The 22,532-nt window shown below is 37.3% G+C and overlaps 1 protein-coding gene across 6 annotated transcripts in view; it reads right to left on the bottom strand.

Annotated features, from left to right (window-relative positions):
* Window positions 1-22,532, bottom strand: part of Ctnna3 (catenin alpha 3) — a 1,468,839-nt gene that overhangs the window by 23,195 nt on the left and 1,423,112 nt on the right. For 5 of the 6 annotated variants that reach the window (XM_021173456.2, XM_029482772.1, XM_029482776.1 and 2 more), the window contains one exon: window positions 19,996-20,130. The exons of the other annotated variant lie outside the window; for it this stretch is intronic. In XM_021173456.2, the coding sequence (XP_021029115.1) occupies window positions 19,996-20,130 (135 nt within the window). The remainder of the gene's footprint in view (window positions 1-19,995; window positions 20,131-22,532) is intronic. 6 annotated transcript variants of the gene reach the window in all.

Here is a 22,532-nt window from a genome sequence, read left to right as displayed (position 1 = left end):
GTGAAATGCTAGAACAAACTAACATTATAAATCAAATCAATCTAGCAGATATTTACAGAACTTTTCATCCAAACACAAAAGAATATACTTTCTCTGCCCTTCATGGAATTTTCTCCAAAATTGATCATATACCCTGATACAAAGGAAATCTCACCAGATTCCAGGTATTTGAAATAATGCCCTGATTGCTATCTGACCACCAGAGTAAAGCTAGATGTCAACAACAAAAACAGAAGAAACCTCACAAATTTAATGGACCTGAATAACTTACTACTGAATTAAAGATCAGTTAAGACAGAAATTATATATATATATTTTCTTGAATTGAATGGAAATGAATATGCAACATACCCAAACCTATGGGACATGATGAAGGCAGTTCTAAGAGGCAGGTTCATATCATTAAGTACCTATATATTTTTTTTTAAATGGAGACATCTCATACTAGTTAACAGTATATCTAAAAGCTCTAAAATAAAAAGAAAAGCACATTCGAAAGAAATAGATAGCAAAAAAAATCATGAAACTTGGGGCTGAAATGAATAAAGTAGAAAAATATTACAATGAATCAATGAAACAAAAGTTGGTTCTTTAAAAAATCAATTAAGATGGACAAACCCTTATCTAGTCTAGTTAAAAGGGAGGCAGAGAATACCCACATTAACAAAATTATAACTGAAGAGAAAAACATAACAATAGATGCCAAGGAAATCCTGAGAATCATAAAGATATACTTTAAATACATTTACTCCAGCACATAAGAAAATATAAAAAGATATGAATAATCTTTTTTGTTGTTGTTTTCGGTTTTTTGTTTTTTGCTTTTGGTTTTGGTTTTTGGTTTTTGGTTTTTTACAAGACAGGGTTTCTCTGTGTAGCCCTGGCTGTCCTGGAATTCACTTTGTAGACCAGGCTGGCCTTGAACTCAGAAATTCACCTGCTTCTGCCTCCCAAGTGCTGGGATTAAAGGCGTGCACCACCACTGCCCTTGCGAATAATCTTCTTGATACATATAACTCACCAAAGTTAATTCAAGATCAGATAAACAATTTAAACTGACCTATAGCCCTTAGTGAAACAGAAGCAGTCTTTAAAATCTCCCAACAGCCATCCTTTTTTCAGTCCATACCTAACCTTACAACAGTCATGGATGAGCACGCTTCTTCCCCACCCCACAGCTCTGCCGGCCTCCCAAGAGGCTGGCACTAACCTGACACATATAGGTGAGACAACCCACCCCAAACCGCCAGCTGTGGACACTCTAGCAAGCCTAGCAGCTCTGGGCTCTGTAGCCCCTGTAGGAGCTCCATCTTTCTTCTGTTCATAATGTACACCTGCAGCAGATTCTGATCAGTGTACTACACCACACCCATGCCTCCATCTGCCTCCCAGGAGGTCAACTCTAATCCCCCCCCCCCACACACACACACAATTCTGCCTTCTCCCAGGAAGCCTGATCAAACCCAAGATAAACAGCTCCACTTGCCTCCCTGGAGGCCTGCTTCAACCAGGGACACCTATGCCAGCCAACATCAGACACAAGCACAAGAACATAACCAACAGCAAGCCCTGGATATCCTAACACACCTGAATAGCAAGACTGTGACCTTAAATCCCATCTCAGGAAGATGATAGAATTCTTTAAAGAAGATATAAATGATTCTATTATAGAATTACAGAAAAACACAAACAGGTAGAAGCTCTTTAAGAAGAAATAAATCCCTTAAGGAGATGGAAAACCTAAGAAAGAGAACAGGAACTATGGACCCAAGTATTACCAAGAGAATACAAGAGATAGAACAGAGAATCTCAGACATGGAATATACTATAGAAGAAATGGATTCATTGACTAAAAAATGGCCAAATGTAAAAAGTTCCTAACTCAAAACATCCACAAAATTTGCAATACCATAAAAAGATAAAACCTAAGAATAATAGGAATAGGAAAGTGTCAAGATTCCACTCCTGAAAGTCATAGAAGAAAACTTCCCTAACCTGAAGAATGAGTTCGCTATTCACATAAAAGAAGCTTACAGAACACCAAATAGGTTGAACTAGAAAAGAGAATTCTCTGCCACATAATAACCAAAACCACTAAATGCACAAAAAAGAAAGAATATTAAAATCTTCAAAGGAAAAAAGGCCAAAGGGGGGTAAAAACATAAAAATGCAGACCTGTCAGAATTACATATTACTTCTTAACAGAGACTCTAAAATCTAGAAGATCCTGAACAGGTGTCTTGTAGACACTAAGAAACCAGAGATACCAGTGCAGACTATTATACCCAGCAAAACTCTCAATCACCATAGGTACAAAGACCAAGATATTCCATTACAAAACTAAATTTAAACAATATCTTTCTATTAATCCAGTCCTACACAGGAGAGAAGAAGAAAAACTTCAACACAATAAAGGTAACTATACCTAAGAAAACATAAGAAATTAAATAACTCATAGTAGTTCCAAAAGAAGAGAAACACACACACACACACACACACACACAGTAGCACCTCCAACATCAAAATAACAAGAACTAAAAATCATTGGTATTTAATATCTCCTCCACATCAATGGACTCAATTCCCCAATAAAGACAGAAGCCAAATGACTGGATACATAAAAAGGATCCATTATTCTGCTGCATACAGAAAACACACCTCAGCAACGAAGATAGCCTCTACTTCAGAGTAAAGGGCAGGAAAAGGCCTTTCCAAGCAAGTGGACCCAAGAAACAGGCTGGAGTAGCCATTCCAATATCTAATAAAATAGATTCTCAACCAAAAGTTATCAAAAGAGAGTTATCAATTCTGCATATGTAAGAGCACCCATATTCATAAAATAAACTTTGTTGGATTCAAACTCTGAATGCTACACAATAATGCGAAGTGGAGAGACTTGAACATCCCACTCTCATGAATGGACAGGTAATTGAAACAGAAGTGAAATAGAGAAACAACAATACTAATACATGTTATGAACCAAATTGTTCTTACAGATATCTACAGAACATTTCACCCCCAAACAAAAGAATATACCTTTGTTTTGGCACCTTATGGAGCCCTCTCTTAAACTGACCATACAATTGGGCATAAAGCAGGCCTCAATAGATACAAGAGGATTACATAATCCATTTTCTTCTTATCAGATCACCATTGATTAAGACAGGACTTCAACAACAACAGAAACAACAGAAAGCCCACATACTCATGGAATTAGAAAAACTCCCTACTCAATTATCTCTTTCTTTGTCAGGGAAGAAATAAAGAAAGAAATTACAGACTTTTTAGAATTCAATGAAAATGAAGGCACAGCATACCCAAAATCATGGGAGATAATGAAAGCAGTATTCAGGAAAGTTCATACCAGTAAGTGCCTTCATAAAGAAATTGGAGAGGTCTCATACAATCAACATAATAGCCCACCTGAAAGCTCTGGAACAAAAAGAAGCAAACATACCCAAGAGGAGGAGAGGGCAGGAATTAGTCAAACTCAGGGCTAAAATCAATCAAGTAAAAACAAAGGGAACATTACAAAGAACCAACAAAACCAAGAGCTAGTTCTTTGAGAAAAATCAACAAGATAGACAAATCCTTAGCTAAACTAACTAAAAGCCACAGAAATAGTATGTAAATAAACAAAATCAGAAATGGAAAGGGAGACATAACAACAGAACTAGATAAAGTTCAAAAAATCATTAGGTCTTACTTCAAAAGGCTATACTTCACGAAAATGTAAAATCTAATGGAAATGGATGATTTTCTAGACAAATACTACTTACCAAAGTTAAATCAAGATCAGGTGAATAATCTAACTGGTTCTATAACCAATAAGGAAGTAGAAGCAGTCATTCAAAGTTTCCCGACCAAAATAAGCTTAGGGCTAGATTGCTTTAGTGTACAATTCTACCATACTTTCAAAGAAGAGTTAATACCAATATTTGTTGAGAACGGTTTTCTGCTTCTCTGAAACAGAGGAGAGAGAGAGAGAGAGAGAGAGAGAGAGAGAGAGAGAGAGAGAGAGAGAGAGAGAGAGAGAGAGAGAGAGAGAGGGAGGAAAATGTCTGCTTGCCAGACAGAGTCAAAACAGGTCAGGACCTGTTGTCAGATTTCCTGGCCTGCTGCAGCATGGAGCATTAAGAGGAGGTGCACCTGAGTCTCAATGGTAGGGGCTGAAGATTCTATTGACCTTTGTAGAAGGAACAGAGATTTTGGGATGGGAACAAATATCTTGTGTAGATTTTAGCAAACTGTTTCTGTTAGCTTGTGGCTTTGCTTCCCATGGTATTATAGTGTAAAAAGGCTTTGAGTAATACACTTCCTGCTATTTTGGTAATGACCTGCAGCCTTCCCATTATCTGGCTCTTACACATTTTTCTATCTTTCTTTTAATCATCATCACTTCTCACTCAGAGGACTGTTTGACTTTGCACCAGCAGAACCAGTGCAAATACTCCTCAAACTATTCCACCAAAGAGAAACAGAAGAAACACTACCTAAATCATTCTATAAGACCACAGTCACCCTGATCCCTAAACCATGCAAAGACCCAATAAAGAAGATTGAGCCACCAACCAAAGCACTTACATGGGCTGGAACGAGACCCCTGGAACTTATGTAGCAAACATGCAGCTCAGTCTCCATAGCTGCCTTATCTGACCTCGATGGGAGAGGATGTGCTTAATCTGGCAGAGACTTTATGTGCCAAGATAGGGGAATACTCAGGTGGTTCCCATCCTCTTAAAGGAGAAGGGGAGGGACTTTGGGAGAGAGGGAGTGGGGAGAGGGAGCAGGGTCTTGGAAGTAAACTATTTAGTTACATAGTTTACACAAATAACATAGATATTAATCAATTAATTACTTAAAGAATGTTTAAAAATCCCATAGGACACCCATTCATTTCTGGTAGGAGTGAAAACTTGTATAGCCCATGTGGAAATCAGTGTGGTGGTTCCTCAGGAAGATGGGGTTTGAGCTCCCTCAAATTCCAGCAATACTATTCTTGGGTATATAAGGAAAGGATGCTTCATGCTACCATAGAGACACTTGCTTTATCATGTTCATTGCTGCTCTATTCATAACAGCCAGAGATTGGAAATAATCTAGATGTCCCTCAGCAGATGACTGGATAAAGGAAATGTGGTACAATAATTCAATGGAGTACTACTCAGCCATTAAAAAGAAATAAAACCATTAAATTTGCAGGTAAATGGATGAAACTAAAAAAATAATTAATCCTGAATGAGGTAATGCAGGCCCAGAAAGACAAATACAGTATGTATTCACTTATATGTGAGTATTAGCTGTTAATTAAATTAAAAGCAAGCTACAATTAACTTCAGAGGTTAGGTTTAGAATAAAGAACTGGGTGGGAGGAGCAGATCGATCTTCCTAGGAATGGGAAATAAAATAGCATAGATATATGGGAGGCTAGAAAATTGGTTCGAGTTGTAGGAAAGTGAAAGAATATAGGGAGAGAGATAGCTGAATTTGAGGTCCATTTGAGGGGAGGTATGGAAGCCTAATACAGTAGTAGCTCCTGTGTGTGTGTGTGTGTGTGTGTGTGTGTGTGAGAGAGAGAGAGAGAGAGAGAGAGAGAGAGAGAGAGAAAATCAGCAAAAAGTGGTGGAGACAGAGTCTCAACTGAACATCTGTTGTCACCAAATGAAGCCTCTTGTGCTGGGATTTGGTTATGTCTAATTTGAGTTATTGGCTAAAGGGCCCCCATGCCAATTCAGAAATAATCGGGCCATTATCAAGACTTGAGGCAAAATTCTTCAAAAACTGACAGCAAGACCCTATTACTGAAGACATTTATACAACTCATTGAACATGGAGAAGTTGAGCTGGTGTCTACATAGAGCCATCACCTCTAAGTTATAATGTGTTTGGTACAGGAATATACTGTCAAGTGATCTAGAGAAATGAAAACACCAACCCAGCCACAAACATTTTGATCTACAGTCCTGCCCTGCCTGCAAGATATTCTAATGGAGTGGTGCCCACAGAGTTCGTGGTATTCTATGAAATGGCACCCATACCTGACACTGCTTTCATGACCAAAAACATGAGACCAAATAACCCAAGGACCTAGGGTAAAACCAAATCTTATTATTCTTTTATAAAAAAAGTAGCAATAGAATAATTCCTAATTACATTCTGTTACACTCATAGACCAGTGCCTTGCTCAACCATCATGAAGAAAGTTTCCTCCTGCAGCAGACAGGAAGAAATGCAGAGACCTACCACAGGTAGATATTATGCAGCAAGTGAAAGACATTGTAAAACTCAGTTGCAAATGGGATATCTTCATCGAATCCCACGCCCTGAGGCCTCAGGGAATCTGGTAGAAAGCAGAAAGAGAGTTGGAAGAGTCAGAGGGGATGGAGGACACCCAAAAGACAAGGATCTCCTAATCAAGAGAGTAAGTGCACCTATGAATGCACAGAGACTGAGGCAACACACACAGGGCTTGCACATGTCTGCAAGCCTTCCTTTCTGTATATATTATGGCTTCCAGTTTAGTGTATTTGTGGTATCCTTGCATGTGCTAATTAATGGGTCTCTGATTCCTGTGCCTTCCCTTGCAGTCTTCCTTCTTGGGTTTAGTTTTGTCCAATTCTGATGTGTTAGTTTTGTTTTATTTCATCATGTTTTATTTTACTTTATTTTATTTTATTATTGTCCCTTACAAGACAGTTGGTTTTCTAATGGGAGACAGCAAGGTTATGAATCCAGGAGGTAGAGATGAACTGACAGAGGAAGAGGAAGAGGAAAGAATAATCAGAATATATTATGTAAAAAAGTTCTATTTTCAATAAAAATAGAAAAAAAACTTCAGATTATGAAGACAAATGAACAAGATATACAGCTTCTCTGGAAAGATACCTAAGGTCCTCTAATCTGAACACACACACACACACACACACAGATACACAAATGCATGTGCACATATGGGCCAATACCACATACATAAGTATCTTTAGATATTGTTGTAGTAACAAAGCTATTTTTCTGGAAAGCTCTGCAATGTCTGAAAGGCTGCAAGGGCATATTTTTACAACCTCCTGCATGAATTAGCAGTGCTCTTTCCCCTCTCTCAAACCACCCTTGCTGACATTGCTCAAGTAGTTGGAGTATTTTACTGACCTTACCAAAGAGGAACTACCCTAGGGCTGCTCTGGGCTCCATTTGTCACCTTCCCCTTTCTTTGCAGTATGATTTGAGGCACTTAGTACCATTAAGAAAAATTATGTCACTCATGGCTTGTAGCTGGCCTGGCTCCTGCTCCCAGGTGGAGCAGCAGATGCATAATGGGGCCATTTAAAAATGCTACCTTAGAGAAAACAGCTCTACAAAATTAGCGAGACGATGCCAAGCCGTTTTCTTTCTTTGCTTCCAGCATGAGTTATCTTCCAGGAAAGCGAATTACTGTACCAACCATGGAGCAGCACAATTAAGAGGGAAAGACAGTGGAGGAGCATAAGGCAGCATTCCATAGATGATGATGGAGAGGGCATACAAACCAAGGCACGCCACTCACACATCCAAGTATATTGAGCCATTTAGGTAGTATACAGATTGATTCAGGTTATCCCCGAGATTCACATGATAAACTAAATGTTATCTCAGCAGGAGATCAAATGAGAGGTCTAATTAAATTAAGTTGTATTAGAAGGAAGTTGTTTCATAGACTCCAGGAAATCATTAAAACAGCAAAGAGAAGGAAGAAAGACAATGAGGAATGCACACAACCATGTGTGCACTTGTATGTGTGAGAGACAAAGGGAAGTCATGATCAGAGAACATAAAGTTTCAATAGCTCTTAGTCTAAAAAAAAATATGAAAACTATTATTTGTCATAATGAAAAATAATCATTTGTATTTAAGCATATATTAGCCCATTGGTTTTAATTTAATTTTAGTGGTTGGCTGTAGGTAGAAACACATACATGTGATGCATAGACATGTGTGCAAGCAAAACCAAAAATGCAAAATACTATGCAGAACTTCGTGCCAGAATCCTGAGTGTTATCAGAACATTCAGGCCCAAATCTCCTGTGACTCAAGGCTCAACAGCACTCACTGTCCTGACACCTAATATCACAAAGAAACAGCAGACTGTATTTGCTCACTCAGGTTGTCAGCGTTATTGTTGTCATGGGCTGTGTCAACAAGAGTAGCATTTCTGAGCCACATTATTGCAAGTCCTTTCTGAGATACATTCATTCAATTTAGACTTACAGAAACTTCAGGTTTAACCCCTGAAAGATAGCATTGCTTTTCATGTAGCCAAGTGATACCCTAGTAGTATTTAAATATCAGAAAGCATCATCTTCAAATTTAGAACTGATAAGACATCATCTCGCTCAATAACCACATGCAGTAGTATTGACTATTTACTAGAATTGCTCCCTAAACTCTATATTTATCTAGAACAAATGTATTCTAAATGTCTACACTGGTTCAAAATATGTCATGATCTATAATTAATTTAATTTCTAATTTTTATATTGTTTTGTTTTTTTAATCCCTGAAATTCTCAGAATTGAGTGAAAGGATACTGTATTTGTAGTTAAAATATGTTACACATTGCTATTTTTCTGCTTGTCTCTCTACCTTACTCTTAGAGAACAGAAAGCTTGTTTTTGGTGTCATGGCAGAAAAATTAGTATAAATATGTGCCAGTGTGCAATGACACAGAGGGCAGTAACTGGAGCCTGAATCTACAATTTCAACTAACCATGTGATATTTGGCAACTTATATTCATTTATTAGCCTTTGTTACTTGTAAACCAAATTTCATGTGTTTCCTTGTATTGCAGTTAAGAGGTTATCTATCTATCTATCCCTATATATCAATCTCTATTTTTCTATCTCACTATATGTGTTCACACACACACACACACACACACACACACACACACACATACACACACACACACACACGTCAATAATTGAAAATTAGTCACCAAGTGGAAAAAGTTTTCCTGACACCTCCTCCCCATCAGTGAAGGAATAATGGTAAAGAATGCTAGGTCTTGCAAACTTTATATGCCCCAATACAGGGGAATGCCAGGGACAAGAAGTGGGAGTGGGTAGGTAGGGGATCAGGGCGGGGGGAGGGTATAGGGAACGTTCAGGATAACATTTGAAATGTAAATGAAGAAAATATCTAATAAAAAATAAATTAATAAAAGAATACTATAATGTTACAATGTTCTATTAAGTTGATACCTGACAAAAAGGGTATGAGAGATACTTGTATACCTGTTTCTGTTCCTAAGAAAAGGAAAGAAAAGCAATTGGAAAAGCAAATCTAATCAAGGAGACACTGTTCATCTCAGCCAGTGGTGAGAATTTTGCCTAATTTTGCAAGGGTTGCAGAACTGCATTGTCAAGCAATGTCTTGAATTGGGCTGTCTAATGTTTTACATTCACCTCTTAGTCATGGGCTAGGCACATAGGCAGGCCTTGCAGGGTGCCTTATGCAGAGTCACTCAGAAGACCTTCTAGAGCAAGGAGTGACTATGAGATGAGGTCATCCAATACCCAGCCACTGAGAGGCAGAAGAAAACCAGCTAAAGAGAAGCCCCACCATATTCATAGTGCAAAGATTTGGAGAATCCTGCTGAACATTTTACAATGTATGGGACAGCCCCCAAATCAAGTAGTTATCTAACTCTCATAAGCAGATAGTGACAAAGGTGGGCAATCTAGACATCCATAAAAGCACAAGAAGCCACCATTTGATATCAGTTTCTAACAATTATTGATTTGCTATTAATAGCATCTAGACTTTAAATCATGAAGAAAGAGCCAACAAGGTGGTTTCATGAGTGAATGAAGCACTTACTGTGAAAGTCTCATGATCTGAATTCAATCCCTCAAACCTACTTACAAGTAGGAGTTATACTTGTATACCTGTTTCTGTTCCAAAGTAAAGAAAAGAAAAGAAAAGAAAAGAAAAGAAAAGAAAAGAAAAGAGAAAAGAAAAACAATTGGAAAAGCAGATCTAATCAAGGAGAACACTGCTCATCTCAGCCAGTTGTGAGAATTTTTCCTAATTTTGCAAGGGTTACAAGACTGCATTATCAAGCAATGTCTTTAATTGGGCTGTCTAATTTTTTACATCCACCTCTTAGACATGGGTTAGGTACATGGGTACATAGACTCCCTAAGGTTGTCCTCTTGCCTCCTTAAAACATAAAAGGCATTCACAAATCCACACCACCACTCTCTCCCTCTCTCCATCTCTCTACTCACCCAGCCCCCATGCACACACCTCCCTTGAATTCCACACTAATAAATAAATTAAAAAATAGTAAATTATGGAGAAAGAATTGTACTGTTTTTTTATAGTAAACCCAGAGAAAGAGAGGGAGGGAGAGAGGGAGGGAGGGAGGGAGGGAGGGAGGAAGGGAGGGAGGGAGGAAGTAGGAATGAATGGAGGGAGCAGGAGAAGAAGAAAGGAAAGAAAAAAGTAGAGAGTGGGAAAGGGAAGGGACATTTATCTCTTTTCCAGCATGACTGTCTATTATGCATCTTCAAGTAGGAATACAACCTGAGGTCAGAAAGGAAGCCACAACTTTGTGTGCAATCCACACCACACTGTGTCTTTGCTCACACAGTTTCTGCTCCTGCCTTTATCTGCACTGTAGTGAATTCTGAAATCAACATTGTTCTTCTGGAATCCTTAGCTCCTTGCTGCTTTTCTTCTCTCCCCTTTGTGTCTGTGACTTTTTTTTTTTATCAGATTTCCAGCTAAACTCATAAGCATCCAAGTGCCTGCATGGAGAGTTCCTCTTACTTTGATATGTATTTTGCCTAATGGGGAACTGGCTCCTTCCCACAGTTGTCAAAGGCATCTTGCTTACCTCCTGGATTTTTTTCCAACGGGGCTTTGAAGTTTCAAGTTTCAGGTTGCTTAGCATATAAGAAATGCAATTAATTTCTTCTCTTCTTTACTATGGGGTTGATAACAAGCCAATTCCATTCTCAAGAACACAGTTTTAAAGTCTAAACTTCTGTTATCAATGATAACAGAATAAAATAAAGTAATTCAGTGTCTGTGTTTAAATCATGCAAGACTATTAAAAATAACAATCTGTAAACTAACAGTAAAGACATTATGTCCACTTCCTCTAGTTCATCCCTCTTTGTAGGCATTGATTTCTGTATCTAATTCAGATATCTGATTTTACCTCTCCCTATGACTAAAAACAAATATCCTAATTTCAAAAAACAGAACCCTGGTCTTCCTAAGAGGAACATCTCAGTAAAGCTAAGTCAAACCAGTCCTAATGTCATGAAGAAGGTATCATATTGATTGTGTGTATATCAAAGGATATGGAGAAAGTGGACCTGTTTAGAAAGGTTCTTTGGAGCAACACCAATCTGTGTTGTTTGGAAAATGGTAGTTCAGTTCACAGATTAGCAGTGGCAGCTCAGTCCACTCACAAACACTTCACAGATACATCAGCAGTCCAGTTTTGTAGAGTTGGGATCGCAAACATGAATGTCAGTGGTGGCACTACTTAGCAGAGACAGCTAAGACTCATTATCAGTCTCAGCTCGAGTCAACAGGAAGGACCAGGGCCAACAGGAACACCAGGAAAAGTTCTCAGCTGTGCTTTTCCCAGAGAAGAGAAGATCAGCTAAGATACAAGACCAACAAGCATTACACAGCCAGCTCTATAAGTATGCCTAGCTCAGCCATTCACTGTCCTTAGAGTCCTATTTATATCCATGTATCTATCGCATGCTCTCCATGGCTCTTGCCTCAATCCATGTCTTATCTTAGCACATGCATCTGTCTCAGCTAACATCACTCGGCCAATCAGCCCAAGACCACAGATGCAGAAATAAACTATAGCATACCACCAGACGCTTTTTGATGCTTCTCTCTATGGAGTCCTGACTAATAGAGCTCAACTACTTAATGTTAGGCAGAGCAATGCATGTATGCCATTTGCAAAGAATCCTTCATAATGTGTCCCTTTATGTGCTTGCTTTAATAGAACATCTTTCCTCCTATGCCTTTAGTAAAACATTCTTGCATGAATCTGTCTTATTCTTTCTCTGTGTCCACTGCAAAAAAAAAAAAAAAAAAGAAAAAAAAAAAAAAAAAAAAACACTCCTTTATATTGTTTGCCCTAGCAAAACACCATCAAACATAGCTGACTTTCTAAAGAATGCTTAAGTTTCCACTTCAGAACATGGTGTCCAAGATTCTGGTCCTGAGTCTGCTGAGACCTAACTCTATGTCCTGGAACAAGTAATTAAAACACTTCAACTTATTTCCATGTTCAAAAAGTTAAGATAGTTACAGTATTAAATATTAATATAGTTGTACAAAATACTACAGTATCTGGATACACTATGGAATATATTGATTTCTGATTAGTGTGATCCTACAAATCAACCAACCAATGAACATAAACTACAATTTAGAGCTAAGATTTTTAATAAGAACACTTTCCTCTTTGTCTCATTTTTCTTCTTCATTATTCTCCCTATCCACATTTCCTTTATTTACTCTTCAATTTTATACTTTGACCCACATGTCTTTTTCTTGATAAATATTTGTGCTAATTTTCAAAATCTTTCTTTTTTCTGTTTTCTTATTTTTTTTTCATATCTAGACAAATGGATACACTATATTGGGAAAGCTCATTAGGTAATCCCCTAATGCCATAACATGGCATGCACATTAGCTTGCTGAGTTACTTGTATGTACTTGGTTGCTTATGTTCTGTGGACCCTGGTGGCTCCTTTGGTCAATAGCTATAATACTGCTGACCCCTATCATTCCTTAATTGATACATACTGTTCCCTGATGTATGCTAGAACGTGGTTGCAGTTGTCTAGACAATTTTCAAATACTGCTGATCTTCTCCCTCTCGATGGATTAGTTTCACATATTTCTCTAATTTTCAAAAGTGTGGCTTTGGCACACCTGCCTCAGGGTAAGTGGGTACAATTAAACACATTAATGGAAAGCCGCAAAACACTGGAGTTACATAATTATTCAATTCTATGTAGTAGAAAAATTGGGTGAGCTAAAACCATGGCAGTTAGAAAAAGGATAATTTTGAGAGTTTAAACCTGTTCACAATTTGATTTTTCCCCTGAATTTATATATCTACACACAGTAGACTATAACACTGTTTATTTCTTATCTTTTATGGCATGCTTCATGAAATTGAACAGTTATCCTACTGGCTACTGTGCTTCCAGAGACTAGAAGAACAGTTGAAAGTGTTTGGGGGTGATTGACTTCTGGTAACCTTTGTACTGGATAATCACTTGGAGGTTATAATCTTTATATCTTTCTTATTTAAGACACTCATAAGTCAAAGTGGCTATGGAGACTGAGCCAATAGAACCTGTTTAGTATTCTAAGCACTTTACACATAGCTAGTCTTTTGGGTGACTCCCTTGTGATCTGAGAGAAAGCAATTGGAAAGTCATCACGATTTCAGGTTCTTGTGGGAGAGGATGAACAGGCTAGGGCACATTCCTCCATCAGGAAATATCCTGAAGCATGTATAAACATACGGTTTCTCTGCCCCTTCTCTCAAATCACTGTGGCTACCTTAGGCTACTTTCTCTTCTGAGCAATTTGGAGAAGTGATTGAGGAGATGGCCATCTTAATTCTGCTTTTCCAATGAGGTTGGGACAGAGAACTCGAATTTCACTGTTAACAGAAGATGTCTCCAATTTTATCAGAAGATGGGATCCAGGAGTAAGGAGCTCTTCAACTCTCCACTCATCTATCTTTATGTGTGATTATATCTTAATTCTCCTCAGTCCCAACTCAGACAAAAAAAAAAAAGCACTCTCAATGTCGAACCCCAATCCCTCTAATGTTTCTCTTAATCCCACCCCTCTCACCCCATGAAAACATTATTTTCCATGTTATTGTGTGGAGTCTTCATTGATTTCTTTGTTTCTCTATGCTTCTTATTCTTTACCCGAGAATCCCTTAGTTAATTCCACTTAACATTATATAAATACCAAAGGATAAATAGGCTTTCAGCACACCTATAATTCTGTTTGTTTGGGAACACTACCCATACTCCCCTGTGGCAAAACCCTTCTTCTAATAAATAAAAATTTCAAGGGACCAATCCCTGGGCTAGTAGGCAGGACTTTCTGGTTGGAGGGAGGAAGAAGGGAGACAGGAAAAGGGTACTTCCTTTTGGACAGGGGAGCATGTGGAGACATAGTGTAGGTAGCCAGAGCCACCACCTATACCCCCACCCCCACCATTTAGGTGGTGCAACCACAGTGATCTGCCACTGCAGGATTTAACATAGAATAGCTCACAAAATTAGGATGCTAGCTTCTGTGCCCAGCAGAGAGTCTGCCTGACTGAGAACAGGCCAGCCTGTCTGCCAGTGCCTTTGCTGGCGATAGCATGGAATGATTTTTTTTTATATTTCACACTGCACTCCAGCTTCTTGCCAACCTATTTGTTGGTCTCCCCCCATGTTCTGATCTGATCTTTTCTCTTTCTCTGCATTGGTACTCGTCTCACTTGACATCACCAACATCATCTTATTTCTGATACAGCTTGACAAATAAAGCTGGATACTTACTAAGAATCAACTGAACACATACTCTTAAGGCTCAGGGAACATGAATTGTCTACATCATTTATGGTCACCAACTCCTGCATAGTGATTCATTTAAGATATCTAAAGAACCTTAATTTTCACAAGAGATTAAATCTTTGAAAAAGCAGATATTTAAAACATGCATATGAGTTGCTGAGTTTCTGGTTTTCACAGAGGAACATGCTAGAAATTGCTGGATGCCACCAACACCCACCCTTTCCTTCATAGCAACTGGCTACATGGAGGAAAGGATTTGCATCAAGGCATTATTTCCATGCTTTGTCATTGGGAAAGCTCCACATGTTGATGTCCAGGGGTAAAGTGAAACCAGGAATGTGTGCTTCACTTTCATTCATTGTGACTGAACGTTTTTGGGGGTGGGGCTGGAGGGCTTAGGTAATAATGCAACCAGAGCCAGAGATACAAAGTGGAAGGAGTAAAAGAGCCTGACCTCCTGATGACTCTCTCAGAATCTCTGGAGGACACTACCTCCCAATTTGGTTTCAAAGTAAACCTGCATACTGTGAAAGGTCTCTCTGAACTACACTATAGAAAAAAAAAATCCTATCTCAGTAGTTTCTTCAAATCCTTCTCCAGCATTCATTTAATTAGTGGCTCAAGTTGCTTCTCAAGACTCTTCTTCCATAAAAGCCACCATTGTATTGCATGCCCAGGTTCCACTGGACCTTTCTCCCTTCAGATGTCACATTGTCACCTAACTTCAATGAATAAAATTAAACATGTCTGCTTACTCTTCTAGACATGATGCCCTCTCCATGTGTAGCACTTTGTGTTGCCCAGAAAATTAAAGTCTTACCTGAACTTCACTCTTAACTTATGATAGCGTATTGACCTCATACTTCATGTGCTCACTGAGATTTTACAAATAGAGGCTTGCTCACTTCATCCCTCTGAATCCTATTAAGACAAGCTCTTACAACCCGGTGCTTTTCCTCCTGACCCCCTGGTTTTTTGTTTGTTTGTTTGTTTGGTTTTGTTTTTTATCTATTGCATAGTTAACTTCCAAATGCACAGAGCTCTGTGTGTCCCTCTCAAACTTAAAGCCAATTATCTCTGAAATGAAGTTGTTTACCCCTACTCCACAACATACATACCAGTAGTATGAGCAACACTATCTTCACTGAAACTACTCTGCTAGCAGCCTCTCTTGTCTTGTTATCTCCTCTGCCCCATCCTCTTTTGTCCCTCCTGCAAAAGAGCACATCTGATTGACACTGAATAGTCAAGGTCCAAGTTTGGATCAGGCAACTTCTGTAGCTTTCTCTTCTTCACTCTGCATATTAGAGGAATTAGTTTTCTCCTTGCCTGTTCAATGATGTATATCTGTAGACATTGCTAATCCATGGTGTATTGCATTACTTTACACTAATGCCACACACTCACATGTATTTTTATGTTACTTTTATGGCAAGTAAGTAAGAAAGCTCATTAGTTTGTTATCGGCTTGTCATGATAGGGTTTCTCGGTGAAGCCCTGGCTGTCCTAGAATTCACTCTGTAGACCAGGCTGACCTCAAACTCAGAGATCTGCCTGCCTCTGCCTCCCAAGTGCTCAGATTAACTGCCCTTGTGTTATTTTGTATGGACTTGAGCAGCATTAGAAACCCCACTGGCTAAGCCAACTGTCTTTTAGTCCAGATGTACTAGTGTGCTTGGCACAAAGAGAAACTCAGCCCCCTTTCGGTGATTTCAATGAACTGTATCTTGGTTTCTTATAGTTTAAATCATTCAACTTCAAGATAAATGTGTATTATATAGATTTACAAATGAGAGGTGATGTAATTTAATTCCATGTTATATTATGTGGATGTATTTTAAGTAACTTCACTTCCTTAGATCAGTTTCCGTGACCTAGTCCTCAGAACTCACAGAATATATTCTGTCTGTTCCTTTCAGAATCCCAGCCACTGTCTTATTTCTTTATCAAGAATATTTGCTGAAGTGCTGTCACATGAACCTGATGCTGTAATGAATACGTCCTCTAGGGAACTCTGGAGTTTTAAACACAAAACCTGTGTGATATTTAAAAATGTGTATGTGTGCTTCAGAAGCTTCATAATAGCTTAGTTGTCAATTTAAAGAAGGAAAAGAAAAGATGGACATAAAAGAAAAAGGTAAAGAAAGGAAGAAGGTGTATATAGGGTCGATGAAATATTCAAGCAAGTATATATTTTGGCACACAAAAATGAAATGAACTTTGAAAGCTTTCCAGGTCTACCTGAAGGCAGATGTTGAGAATGTAAAAGGTAGCATGCTTTCTCCTGGCAGATTTATTTTTCTAATGGACAATTATGAGCAAAATGATGACAAATAGCTTTGGGCTCATAATGACTCCACTTTTATGTGCTAAAGCGCAGATTTCAAATGGATCCTGCCCTTTCTGTCTATACAATATGTGGTTCATGAATTTGAATCACCACACTGAATAATAGTGAATATAATGCCATTTATATAGCTTAAGGAGATTGCATTTTTGGACGGACAATAAGTGGCCGTTTTAAATATATATATATATATATATATATATATATATATTACATATATATTGTTATTGAAAACAATTTTTAAATATAAATGTATTTTGATCCTATTACTCCCCTCTGCCAAGTCCTTCTAGATCCTTTCCCCACTTCCTTTTCTCCCTTAAGTATTTTCTCTAAAAAAGAAACAAAAACCCGATACAATGACTAAACACCCCAATACTAAAATCAAACCAGAAAGAACAAAAACAAAATAAAATACCACCCTCAAAAAAACAAAACAAATATAACCAGTCAAGAAAACAAACAAACAAAAATGCCTGCTAACTGTAACCAAATAAAAGCATAGATAAAATAAAACTATAGAGTCCATTTTATGTTAATTGAGTACTTAAGAACATGAGGGAGGCCTGCCATGGAATGGTGGATATATTTATTGTCACTCCATGGGAGAAAACTGTTTTTCTATTCCCAGTAGGTATAAAGAACAGTTCAGTTGTTAACCTTGATTTAGAGAGCCTTGTTTGCTAGGTGTTCTCTAGCCTCTCTGGCTCTTACTCTTCTCACTTCCTCTTTGGCATGGTTCCCTGAGCTCTGAGAGGAGGGATTTGATGGAGACATCCCATTTAGGGCTGAGTGTTCCAAGATCTCTCCCTCTTAACACAATGCCTAGCTGGTTATGCTAAACATGACATTTATTGATGAGTATAGAAGTCATGTATTTTAATAGCTATGTCAAGACTGGACCTGTGGACATGCATCACATATTTTGAGAGGTTTTTCTTCTGGGTAAGACGAAAACCATTGCATATATTTGGAAAATAACATTTGTGTGAACTTGGACCTTATAAAGATGATGACTGTGTGAAATATTGAATGAGAAAAAAAAAAGACTTGATGTCTAATAATTCAGAAATGGAGCTCAGGTAGCTTACTGTACCTATGTAATATGCTCATAAAAATAGTCATTGACTTACAATGATCTAGCCTACAATTTTTTAATGATTAAAGATTGGGCAGGTGACACAATAGCGCAATAGTCGGTAGAAACCAAATACTAAATTTTGAATCCAGACCTTTTTCTGCGATCGCGATATGCAGTATTACTGCTGTCCACATTGTCCTCTCAGGCTGGGCAGGAGTCAGTGTCCAAATACAGTATTTCCTTACCTTGACATAGTTAAACATCATATGCAAAATATTCCATGCATTGTAAAGGTACTGTGTTTATAACTTTGTGCAGCGTGTAAATAAGCATTTATGTTCTCTTCATGTTTAGTGTAGACTGAACTACAATTTTTGGTGGCTTACATGAATTAAATTAATTTCCTACTTATGATGTTTGCAATGCACAGGTGGTTAATCACTATATTATTACACCAAAGGTAAAATTAAAAACAAAAAAAACAAAAAACCCCACCAATATCTGCATAATTTTCTCTGGGCTGTAAATGAGTACCCATGAATAAGTGTATATTTCTACCTAGATATGCTGATATAGCTTATATGGCCTTTGATTTAATAAAATATATATTTTAAAAAATGAAAGGATATCAACATTGATATTTAGTCTGGGTGATATTCTAAAATTTGAAATAAATCTTTATTTTTACACTTGACCATTACTGCAACAAAAAGCGAGGCACAAATTCTACCAATTCTTTCTGAATCATTCACTCTCATCCTACAAGCCTCAGTTTCCTCCTAGATTCAATGCTGGACAGCAGAAGAAATAAAACTCTGAGGTCTCTGGCAGGAAACCCCAACTTTGACATTTACTTTCTGACCTCCGAGAAGCTACTTAACCTTTCCGAATCAACTGATCCATATATTAAAGAAAACAACACAATCAAATAAATGTCTCTCTGGAATGTGATTGTAACGATTGAGCTTAGACTCAGGTCAGAGATAGAGAATCAATAATGATTAGTATCCTCTCTCTGTCCCTGATAATAACCTTTGCTTTTTTTTGTAACTGCATTTACTTCAAGAACATCAATACATTAAGAGAAAGTTCAGGGCTAGGATGTAGAAGGATGAGATGATGCGAATACATAAAGATACTAACACAGCTTCTTAAAAAGTGTCCCAGCAATGTGGCTTCCTAAATTGTTCATCACGCTTTAACTTAAATTTATAATCTTGGTACATGTCCTTCTCAAAGTCACTGATAACTGAGTCCAATATAGACATCAAATATTATTTTATTACTGTGTCTGCTCTAGAGAAATAATCTAATGTTATTAAAAGACGAGCACAAACCACTGGGCATTATTTCTACCATGAAGATTTAAAAGCAGATTGAAACTCAAGGCCACCAAAGAATTTATGCAAGTTCCCTTAACCAAAAATATTTATAATATACTATTTCAAAAACAATATGTGGATTTTTTTTATCTCAGGACTGGAAGTTTTGAGTTATAAAACTAAATATGTAGAAAATGAAGACTAATAAATAGCAATAAAATAATTGAATTAATGTATGCTTTTATATTCCCTTATTTTAAAATTTTACAGAGCTCATTTCAGAATTCTCTCTGTACACATTATAAGGTTTAAAAACTGTTCCATATGACCATGAATTTCTTAAGGTAGTATTCAAATGCTGATATATTGTAAAAATAATATATATATATATATGTATATACATATATAAGTATACACATACACACGTACACTCACACACACATAAATATGTATATTAAAAAATTTAAAAATAAACCTAGAAAGTGTTCTTGCTTAGTTACATATACCTTATACTGTGACAGAGTTTGTCCTATGTTAAACTCATTTGAGAAAAGTACTGAGCCACACCCTGGCTGCTCTGTTTCTAGTGTCTTCTGTGTGTAACAGTGGAAGTAACAGGCAGTACTCACAGCTGATACAATGAGTTCTCCCCCCAGGTTTTGGATCTCTGCTTTAACTTGACTGCAGATTTTCAGCTGGTGGGAGTAGAATTTAATCTGTTCCAGGTAAGCCAGCAAGTCCTGTTTGCAAGGTGGATCTGGACACTGCAAATGTATCAGAGTTAAAAATAGAAACAGTGAAAAAAAAAAAAAAAGAAGGAGCACATCAGAGTGGTCAGTACAAAACCCATGGATACCTTAAAGCTCAGCAATTTTTCTCAAGCCCCGTTTCTCATACCAACTCAAGTGTAGTCCCATCTCCTTCATTGGAAAGCTCCTGTTGGAACAACTTCTTCGTTCTTCAGTGGAAATCACTGAGTTTATCCAAAGTACTTGTTATAGAAATTTACAGATCTGAAGAAACATGTAATGAGATGCCTTCAATTCATGACAAGTTTAGCAGACTTGACATGATGTTTTTGAGTAGACATGAAGAAATAGTAATAAGAAATTGCCCTATCCAACAAAAGAAAGAAAGAAAGAAAGAAAGAAAGAAAGAAAGAAAGAAAGAAAGAAAGAAAGAAAGAAAGAAAGAAGAGAAAAGAAATTTCCCTATCACCAAGAATCATTATAAGGTCCTTGGAATGCATAGTTTTCTGCTGTGTGCCCTGTGATATTTGTATGAGAATACCAAATCCGCAAGAAAGCATATTATGCTGTATTATTTTCAGCTTTAAATACTCTTATCTGGTACAGATAAAGGGAATTATTTTTTACCTGAGATTACATCTGCAGATGCAGCACAGAAGGAAGTAGAAAACTCACAGGGTTTAAGGATGCTGCAAACCTCCTTTTCAATAACACTCCCCCTTGGTGCTTTATTTTCTATAAGGAACTCCTAAGAAAATAATTTTGCGTCTCACTATAATATGAAAAATAACTCAGGATAAAGGTGAATCTTCGTACTGTCTCCCACATGAAGTTAGATGCTTAGGAAGTCGTTTCCTTACCTTACTTAATTTTACTAGTAGTACCATTTCATAAGAATATAGACATGAAAAAGGAAACCCAGAAATATAGAAAAGTATTGCTACAGCACTGAAAATGTAAAAAAATTGAAATAATGCAAAATAGTCATAAGAACAAATGTGAATGTCTGTCTGAATACTGTGACACTTCATTGTTTCAAATTATTCTTAAGGGCTGAGGGATGGCTCAGTGGTTAAGAGTGCTTGCTGCTCTCGGAGAGAATCCAAGTTCAGGTCCTTGAACCTATGCTAGGCAGCTCACAACAACCTGTACCTCCCAGTTTCAGGAGCTGTGACACCCTTTTCTGGCTTCTACAGGAACCCACAGACTTATGGCCTTCACTTACACAGACAAACACATATGCATAAAAAAAAACCAATAAAACACTTTAAAATGTTTTCAAACGATACAGGAGACAAATTTTCAATGGTTGAAGGTTAAAATCTCGGAATTTAAAATTTCCAAACATCACTTCAATATATGGATTTAAATAAAACATCCTGAGAAGGAAATCTATGAAAATGATCAATGGATATGATACATTCAGTAGTCTTCACTTTTTTCATATATTTCATCAACATTGAAATAAATACACAGTATTTCCATAATTATAAGGTGCTGTTTAAAAATCTTTAAATCAAGTTATATAAATTTACGAGTTAAAAGGTAGGCTGAGGAGCCACCAGTGAGATGTCTCAATGGCAAGGGCACTTGCCACCAAATCTTACAACCTGAGTTCGATTCTTAGAACTCATAATGTAGAAGAGGAGATCAGACTCCTGTAAATTATCCTCTAACCTCCATACATATATTGTGGCATATGAGTCCTGCCCCACCACCATAAGTAAACAAATGTAAAAAGTAAGATGAGAAAACAATAAAACTTCTCATGACTATTTGTATTCATCTAGGACACTCATCCTCCAAACCCGTCTATGGAGACATCAAAATCCAAAACTGCTCAGTTCATATTCAATAAAATGGCAGAGCATTTATGTATAACCTCAAAAAACCCTCCTAGTAAATTTTAAATATATCTATACTGCATACAAATAATAATACAAAGTAAATAGTATATGAATAGTTGGTGCATTGTATTGCTTGGAAAATAAAGGTATGAAGAAAAAGATAGTACTGTCAAATTGCTATCTATACAAAATTTAATTGGAGAAGACTGAATTGGTAGATACAGGACTCATATGTGTAGAGGGGTGACTAATTTAGAACTAAGATGAAGCATGACTTAATTTGTAAACGGGCTTAAGTTGCCCTTCTTATTTATAAATTACATTTTTGATTAGTATGGATTTTTTCCTTTGGGTTATAAAATTCTTGATGAAATTTACCTTGGACCTACTGATTTGATTTTTTTAAATTGAAAATGCAATTTTAAACATTATATTCAGATTATATTCCCCTCCTTCAACTCTTTCTAAATTCTCTCCATATTCCCACCTACCTAAATGTACACTCCCCCCTCTCTCTTCCTCTCTCTCTTCCTTTCTCTCTCTCTCTCTCTCTCTCTCTCTCTCTCTCTC

The sequence above is a fragment of the Mus caroli genome, chromosome 10 (genome assembly GCF_900094665.2).
Source record: "Mus caroli chromosome 10, CAROLI_EIJ_v1.1, whole genome shotgun sequence".
Classification (NCBI taxonomy): Eukaryota; Metazoa; Chordata; class Mammalia; order Rodentia; family Muridae; genus Mus; species Mus caroli.
The sequence above is the reverse complement of the archived record's forward strand: the minus strand, read 5'-3'. Positions and strand labels throughout refer to the sequence as shown.